The sequence below is a fragment of the Stigmatopora argus genome, chromosome 17 (genome assembly GCF_051989625.1).
Source record: "Stigmatopora argus isolate UIUO_Sarg chromosome 17, RoL_Sarg_1.0, whole genome shotgun sequence".
In the NCBI taxonomy this organism is placed as follows: domain Eukaryota; kingdom Metazoa; phylum Chordata; class Actinopteri; order Syngnathiformes; family Syngnathidae; genus Stigmatopora; species Stigmatopora argus.
The window spans coordinates 10814324-10823295 of NC_135403.1; the positions used below are offsets into that span (position 1 = coordinate 10814324).

At 43.1% G+C, this 8972-nt stretch overlaps 1 protein-coding gene across 2 annotated transcripts; it reads right to left on the reverse strand.

The window, feature by feature from the left end:
- Positions 1-425: 425 nt before the first annotated feature.
- dync2i1 (dynein 2 intermediate chain 1) lies at positions 426-8661 on the reverse strand. 2 transcript variants are annotated; one of them, XM_077624204.1, is made up of 24 exons: positions 8532-8661; positions 8243-8373; positions 7435-7755; positions 6464-7398; positions 6332-6390; positions 6105-6269; positions 5980-6033; positions 5832-5876; positions 5440-5617; positions 5274-5379; positions 5047-5176; positions 4855-4966; positions 4280-4368; positions 4056-4185; positions 3810-3985; positions 3300-3462; positions 3099-3206; positions 2949-3010; positions 2818-2869; positions 2081-2141; positions 1737-1836; positions 1530-1661; positions 1030-1253; positions 426-929 (listed from the first exon to the last, which is right to left on the reverse strand). In XM_077624204.1, the coding sequence occupies exons 1-24, from the start codon at positions 8544-8546 to the stop codon at positions 758-760; spliced, it is 3720 nt and encodes a 1239-aa protein (XP_077480330.1). In that variant the 5' UTR covers positions 8547-8661; the 3' UTR covers positions 426-757. The 2 variants fall into 2 exon arrangements, with proteins under 2 accessions (XP_077480330.1, XP_077480329.1); XM_077624203.1 differs by having other exon boundaries at positions 6464-7755.
- Positions 8662-8972: the final 311 nt, after the last annotated feature.

Genomic DNA, 8972 nt, shown 5'->3' on the forward strand with positions numbered 1-8972 from the left:
ATATTAAATGGACATTGAATGGTGGGGACGTATTAAATGCACATATTAAATGGGGGGGACATATTAAATGGTGGGGACGTATTAAATGGACATATTAAATGGTGGGGACATATTAAATATATATTATACAATATAAATATTGTATACAGTAAGCTAAAAGTGTCCCGTGCGGGAAGTCTGAAGCGTGTGCCAGTTTTTGGTGGTGTTAATGTCAATGTTTGACCCCAGTGAAAGGGATTGTGTGCATAGTACTGCTTGTATAAATGACCTTTTCAGAATGAAGTTCAACATGCTATTTTGTAACACTCCTCTACATGTAAGTTGATGTTCTATATCGTCGTTTTTACCTCTATTTACAGGAGGTACCGAAGGTCAGAACCAAATATGCATTTATATTTATTGTGTGTGTAAATACAAAGATTCGGTCAGAGTGGTACCCAGTTTTTATGTACATTTGCAACATTACAAAAATACATGAGTGGCACAAAATTACAAAATCTACATGTCTATTCTGATTACTTACGATAAATATACACAATTGATTATCAAATTCAGTTTCATGGTTCTTCTTTTGTCTATTTTTACCTTTTAATGTTTGCATATTTTCATTATAGTATTTAAAAAAAATAAAAATAAAAATGGCATGAAAAACAAGTACATTTTCAATTTTGGGGTGTATATTCATTCTAGACTAGGCTCCACTGTCAAAATAAATATTTGTGGCAGTCCTGAGCACCCATTTGCTCCTTAATGTGTTTCAAAAGGATTCTAAAATCTTTCCTTCCAATGTTTTTTCTTCCTCAGAACTTTGAATGGTAAATTCCCGTGTGAAATAGTGCATTTCTATTTTGCCCGACTGGTGGGCTGTCGCTATTCCAGAATATGTGTTCTGCTGTGCCGGATCTCCAAATGCAGCCATGGCCGTCAGCCTGTTGAATTAAAATACAAATGCCTCCTTTTTATACACATTTCTTCTGTGTAAATGCCCAAAACACATTTTTATTTATGTAACATTTACGTGTACGATACCTGTCGGCATCTAATCGCTCCGTAACCACAGGCGCCGTTTCTCTTTTCAGCAGGTCCCAAATGTAAAGACGGGATGCGGCGTCTAGCGCGCAGAAGACCGCCGGTCTGGTTTGGCTCCATTGCAGCGAGACCACAGACTTTCCGGCAGTGCTGACCGTCCACTCGGCCACCGCTTTGTCGCTTTTAAAGTCGTGCAAGCGCACGCTGCCGTCGTTGCAGCCAACCTGCCGCACGATTAAGGTAAAAATAAGATCCAATCCGTCCGACAGTTCAATGATTTGGATGTCTATCGTCATCACTGGCAGGCAATTTGTTGGTAGATGAAATTATTTAGTTTCTATGTAATAAATATTGCTGATTAAATGTCAATAATTCGATTAATCCTGACAGTAGTGTACACTACATAATGTAATCATCAAGATATCTATCAATTCCTCATTTTTGGGACAGGTCTGTTGTTGTGCATATTTTAAAATAACATTTTCTTGGTAGTTGCTCACCAAAAACAAGTGCGGCTTGAAAGGGGAAAACTGGATGGCGGTGACATCGACAAGTCGGGTGGAAAAATCCTGCGAGCTGTAACACCTGGGCAAGGCCTTCAATCCCTGCGTGGTGCCGTGGCTGACCACACCCTTGAATGAAGAAAAAAAAAAGGTAATTTCAGACCTTGTCTGACTTTTCTCCCTGCATTTTAAGGTCAATCTCACCGTATTGTTACCGATGAAGAAATGACTGGGGTCAGTGGGGAGAAATTTTAAATGAAGCGACTGCACCGGTCCCGTTTTATCGGCGTGCGAGGGCGACACCCTGCCAGGTCGAAGAGTTGAAGGGTTAGAAGATTCCCATCCAAAAACAACCCGGAACACTCGACACTCGTACGCAGATATGTTTCCATCAAATGTTGAGGTGACAAAATCAACAGCATAACAAACAAGATCCCGCCAGCCCGTTTAACTCCGACGTGGCAGCTGGCTGCCGCTTTATGGCCTATTTTGAGAGGGCTCGCCCGGCATTGACAAACGATCATCACATGCTGTTTATCATATCTCACCCCTCGGCCGTCACGCAGCCCGAGCTGTGGAGAAGCTTCACTTTGCCGCCCGGCCTCAGCCCTAAAAAAAAAAACATGTACACCCGCGTGAGAAATACGAGCACGCAGTATACGTTCACAACACCGAACATTCTTTCCCTCTCAGAATGACATTTACATGATTGATACCTGTCGACGGCTAGAAGTTCACGGGAGAGTTTAGACATGAAAAGATATGTTCAAAGTACTTTTGTAGTTAAAAGAACACATTTGCAGTGAGTGTGGATGTAAAAATGTATGCATTTAGGTCTCCTAAAAGGTGATAATACCAATGATATGCAATTCACTATATGTCATTTGCAGTTGAAATAGGACACCAGGCCAATTTCTCCCCTTATTAATGATTGCAATTCCCCTTATTAAGCCATAATAAACCGAACAAGCACAATGCAAAAGTCTAAATATGCACTAAATTCAAAATTCTGTAGATGTTGCTGTATGTGGATGACAGCTTGACTGTCTGGGTACATTGCTTGCTGACGTGCTATATATTTATATAGTGAAAAGGCGGAAGTGACATCACGGTTTTACATAAACATATTTTTTAAAAGATTTGTCTCGTACAAAAGTTGTTATACGCCGTACACAATTTGAAATGATGAAAAAACGTATATAATACGGGAAAAACGTATAAATTGACAGGTATGCACTTGAAACTTTTAGTATGTTCATGGATTAAAAATAATAATAATAATTACCTAGATCTGTCTGGGAGCCAGCTTCATTGGCTTTTGCCAGCTGCACTACCACCTACAGGCCAGAAACAGAACAATCTCTATTATGGCTTTGCCTTGGGAAAAAAAGCTCTCAAAATAAAAAGAAACCTTACCCAAAGATTCAAAAGCCCATTCTCGTCCAACGATGCCAATTGAAAGGATAATCCTAACAACTCTGGATGTAAAGATGGGGTTGTTTATATTAGGCCATCTTGAAGAAATCTGAATATTCCACCTCCCCCCTTGTTTATGGGATGCCTCACCTTCCTCGGATGGTAGGAAGGCCACCTCTGACCCCGGACCACCAGGTAGAGTGGTGGTAACGACCTCCACGGATGTCACTGACGAGAAATGGGCCGAGGGCGCCGCGTCTAAACACACATACATATACATTCAATTTCAATGAATTTAACACGATTGGATGTCTATCGTTAAAAGTCCCCAGCGTTAGAGCACTGACGTACCGGTGGAGAAGGTGGGTCGCCTGAAAGTCCACTCGTCCTCGCCCACCTTCTGACGTTGATGGTTACCGTCCGGCTCGCGTAGGTCCCACAGCTCCACCGAACCGATGTCCGTGCCGGCGAACACCAATGTGGCCTTTCCAGGGCTGAAACAGCAGCACTGCACCTGAGAGCATTGATAGATGGCCATATTTATTAAGTCTTTACAGTCTAATTTCTCCTGATCCTTCCGTTGGTTTTTGTCTATATCTAGTCATTTTGGTCCGATTTGCTGTGGTTTTAGGATATGCCAATTTGCAACATCGGTACAGAAGCTACTGTTTTTACTTCCAGTAAGCATACCTGTTTTTTGATCATTCCAAATTGTGTACACCGTAAAATAACTTTTGTACAGGATTGCTTTGAGTACGTTTTTTGGAAAACTGATCTTGATTTCAAAATGCTGAAATGGTTAAGTTTGCCTACACCGGCACGCTTGACCAGAAACAGGAATCGTGGTTTGAGTAACGGCACCTCTGAGTCGCAAAGCAGAATCTTCCGCGGTCTCGACGGTTCCCACATGTTCCAGACGCAGACCAGAGTGCAGCGGTGATGCGGCCCCACGTCGTCGGGCGAAGCTGAAGGCATGTGAACTGACAGAAGAGTGTGCCTCTGCGCCTGGGAGAAGAGAACCTGGCTGATGACGCGACCTGGGTGAAGAAAACGCAACAAGGTCAATTGGGAAGGTTCCGTCGGAACGAGCCGGGATTCGCGTAGTACCGCGGAGAAAATGCAAGTTGGTGTTGAGCTGAAGACTTCCGTCACTAAACGACAGTGCGTCCTTTTGAGTCTTTCGGCCTTGGAGGGAGCTCCTTTCCGCGTGATCTTCCTCCAGGAGAACCGCCATCACCTGCCATGAAAGCTCATCCGGGTGAATACTTTGTCACTGGACTTATGTCGACTTTTGACAAACACTAGGACAAGACCAAACAAAATAAAATCACCTGCGAGGCAGCATGCAGGAAGACAGCCAAACGTCTTGAATCCGAGTTCATCTCGCTGATGCTTCTGGTTTCATTTGTCCGGTTTGGATCTGCACGACAAAAAAAGGCCATTTATTTTGCACGTCGTACTGGTTTTACCGGAATGCAGAATTTGGTCTCACAAAGTACGGACAAATAGGCTTAAGGACAGTTTTATCCCGACTTCCATCAGAACTCTAAACTTGCGGTAACACAACACACAATCCCTTCTGTGTAATAACTTCAGGGTGAGGTAATATGAAAAGACATTTGGGCGGTGATCTGCCTCCTACTGGCTGACTGAAGGTAAGTGAAAGACAGTGAGAGGTAAGTGACCTGCTCGGGGGGTGATGCGATGTATCCATAACGGCAGAATACCAAATTACGAGTCCAAAACTATAACTTATTTGGGTCTTTTGCCGAGAAAACACACCTTATGGACAAGCACTACCAATTTCGTCATATGCAGTTTCTGGGTGTGATGACAATTAGGCTTTTGTTGTTGATGATGACGACAAGGCCTATGTCCGATTATTATATTATTATTCTTTTCCTACCGCCACAGGCACCGCTCAGTTCTGCAGGATGCTGCGTCCACTTCTCACTCAAGTCGACCTCTTCCGTTTGGATGTCCCGGTCTGCGTTTTCCTCGTTCCACTGGACGTAAGCCTGATGAGGAATTCCTCCCGATTAGAACAAGGTAATACAGAACGTAATATTTGTTTTTAAAAAAAAAAAGACAAGCAGACCTGCTTTGTGTTGGCCGCGCCAAAGTTCCTGATGTACATGTCGTATTCACTGACTGGAGGTAGATCCAGGAGGGACACCGTGGTGGACAAATCCAGATCGATTAGGCGAAGCATTTCAGCACTGCGCTTTCTGTTAAAAATACAGCAAGAATATTACTTCAAAACAATCATTTTTTTCCAAATATTTTGAACATTTCTGCAGGCTTGGAATTCTATTCTTCGCCTACTTTTGTTTCATGGCGACTTTCTTTCCGGCTTCTCGCTTCTTTGCTGCTACAAAGTCAATGAACTTTCCACGCTGTAAGCTTCTACTGCTCTTTTCTTCTCGTTTTACTGAGAATAGAAGATGCGTTATTATTCCACCTGTGTTTTTTTTAAATATATTTGGGCTACCTTGGGACGATTGAGGCTTTTCTTCTTCTTCCTCTTTGCCGAGCGTAGAAAAGGAGGCTCTGACACGTTCATTTTCTTCACCCATGGCTCTCTGGATGGCTTTTACTTCCTCGGACATTTTTAAATTGTTATCTCCCACGCCGTCCTCGTCTAGGTCCTCAAAATCTTCCTCATATTCCTGCCAAAATGACAAGTAACATATAAACAAAGTGTGCAAAAAAAAAAGCTGCGCAAAAACAAAAAAAATGCAAATTTGAGGTGGGAAGAAATCCTTACCGCTTTCTTGTCAAGTAAACCAATTAGAGCACGTCAATGTAAGAAATGACAGGAATGGAAATGAATGGAATATTTTTTTAAAAATGGCTCATATATGATCACATTCATTTCTTTACCTCAAAATCATCGTCGTACTCTTGCAAACACTCAACTTTTGTTGCCTGCACGTTGAAAACAAACATTAAATTGTGTATTATCGGTTATTTTGTTGTTAATCATGTAAGGTTTAGTTCATTATAAAATGTTCACGAGTTGGAATCTTACTGGTTTGTCTCCGGCATCTTTAGTGGCCACGTGTCTTGAATGCAACACGGCTTCCTGGATACATTTTTTTAAGTATAATGTATGAAAGAAAGTGTTGCTTACTGATAATACAAAGAAAGACGAACCTGAGCTTTTGTGGTCTCAGTCTCCCGGCCAGGACTGGGTTTTGCTCCCCTGGTTCTGCTGTGGTGTCTCTCGGTGGCTTCCCTCCATTGCCTCTCTCTGCTGGTTTCCCTCTCACCTCGCTCTCCCTCGGGTTCCTCCGGTCGGTCACGCCTCGGCGTTTCATCCTAAAAGAAAATGTGAGGAATGGTGCGGTGCAACGTCCCATGGCGAGATTGAGGATGCTTACGCCAAGTGCTCTCTCTTTGTGTCTTCTTTCCCGCTCCTCTCTCTGTCTTCGGTATTGCTCTGCAGTGTTGGAAATGAGAAAGAGTTGAAAATGGAGACGGGAAAAGTCATTCAAATGTTTGCTAACGTTTACCTCTTTTCTCCCTGGAATGCTTCCTGGCTTCGTGCCTCTCTCGTCTGTCCTGATCGTCCCTCCTCTCATCGTGTCTCCTCCTGTCCGGTTCTTCCCTTAGTCTTTCTTTATCTGGGTGCTCCCTTTGTCTTTCCTGGTCTCTCTCCTCCCTTTGTCTTTCCTTTTCTTTTTCCTCCCTTCGTCTTTCCTCCGTGTGTCTTTCCTTGACTCTTTCCTCACGTCTCTCCTTGTCTCTTTCCTCCCTTTGTCTTTCCTTTTCTTTTTCCTCCCTTCGTCTTTCCTTGTCTGTTTCCTCCGTTTGTCTTTCCTTGTCTCTTTCCTCCATTTGTCTTTCCATGTCTTTTTCTTCCCTTCGTCTTTCCTTGTCTCTTTCCTCCGTTTGTCTTTCCTTGATTCTTTCCTCACGTCTCTCCTTGTCTCTTTCCTCCCTTTGTCTTTCCTTGTCTCTTTCCTCACGTCTCTCCTTTTCTCTTTCCTCTCGTCTTTCCGTGTCTCTGTCCTCCCTTCGTCTTTCCCTTTCTCTTTCCTCCCTTGGTCTTTCCTTGTCTCTTTCCTCACGTCTCTCCTGGTCTCTTTCCTCTCGTCTTTCCGTGTCTCTCTCCTCCCTTCGTCTTTGCCTGTCCCTTTCCTCTGTTTGTCTTTCCTTGTTTCTTTCCTCCCTATGTCTTTCTTTGTCTCTTTCCTCCCTTCGTCTTTCCCTGTCTCTTTCCTCCCGTCTTTCTTTGTCTCTTTCCTCCGTTTGTCTTTCCTTGTCTCTTTCCTCACGTCTTTCCTTGTCTCTCTCCGCCCGTTGTCTTTCCTTGTCTCTTTCCTCCCTTTGTCTTTCCTCCCGTCTTTCCATGTCTCTTTCCTCTCGTCTTTCCTTGTCTCTTTCCTGCGTTTGTCTTTCTTTGTCTCTTTCCTCACGTCTTTCCTTGTCTCTTTCCTCCCTTTGTCTTTCCTCCCGTCTTTCCGTGTCTCTTCCCACACGCCTTTCCGTGTCTCTTTCCACACGTCTTTCTTTGTCTCTCTCCTCCCTTGGCCGTCCCTCCCGTCGTCTTTCCTTGTCTCTTTCCTCTCTGTGTCTTGACTTGTTTCGTTCCTCCCTCTGTCTTTCCTTGTCCTCTTTCATCTTGCGCCTGTCCTCCTCCTCGTTGTCCTCCCTCAACCTCACTTTAGCTCGCCTTTCCTTGTCTTCTCTGGAGTTGTTTCCACGCCTGTGACCATCTTCTGATTTGTCTCGTTCCGTCCTCCTGTCCCGGTCAGCCCTTCGCTCCTCTGTATGCAAGTCACGTCTTTCCACATGATGCTCTCTGTCAGCAGTAAAAAAAAACCACAACCATTAACAAGATCAGCGTTCAGTTGGCTGTACTTGAGTTATTTTTCTTTTCTTTTTGGAACAAATTTGTGCAAGACCCTGGTACGATGAGCATCAACGTGCCCCAGAGATAGTCAAACATTATTGCTCTGCACATCTTTCTTTTTTTAATACTCTCCCCCTGCACCCCCCTAATTTGTGCCCCTGGTGGTTGTAACTTTTCATTTTTAACTCTTGTACATCTATACTTTCAACTTCTTACATTCTCATACAGGTTTGTTGCCTGTTTTAGCCTCCCCAGGGGACAACCCAATTTAAGAAAATAGAGTATATTGACAGTAAGGGAAGATTTTGGCTTTCTCATTTAATAGTCATTCCACGTGAGTAAAGAGGTTGAATCTGCACTTGTATTTTTACCAGAGGATTGTTCACACAAGGATATGGATTATTTTATTGAGTATAGTATAATTAGTATTGGTCACCTCTGGTCCCTGTGACGTCTTTCCACGGATTCCCCACCGCGGTGTTGCCTTCTGTCGGATTCCTGTTCCTTCCTCCTGGGAATATGTTTTTTCAGCTCAGCAGAAGTCCAAGTGTCCTCCATGCTTATTTTCTAAGAAAAGACGTATTGGCCGATCATTAAATACAAACATCGGCGTCCTATTTATACGCTTGAAACGAATAACAGGCTCTGAACTGCTAAGAATTAGTTAAACGATCATCAAGTGCCCGCGTCTCGAGATCTAACTAGATCTATTTTTTAAAATCTACCTTTTCGTGATGCATGCTGCCGTTGGTGTTTGGAGAATGATATATTTTATTATTAGAATAATGTTGAAGGCTACATATTTGCTAAGACAGCACCATGACGAAAGCTCGGATAGGGTTCTTGTGCGCATGCGTAGATTCCGGAAACCAAGGACTTCGCGTCACATTCCCCTTGACGACAGGCTTGTTAATCGACAGCAGAGTGCATCCCTCGATCCATTGCTGAATCATCGATTCTGTTCAAATTATAACTTGGAATGAAAACTACAATTTAAGTGTTAATGATTTCATTCCAATTAATAGTTCAGAAATTATTATATCATATTACCTGCTGTCATTCACATAAAAAAATCCAGTTTGGTGTTCAAATCTTTGTAGCCTGCATTTCTTAATAATCAGTGTCGATCCACTTCCATGCAAAATAGTGAATCTATCAGTATAGTC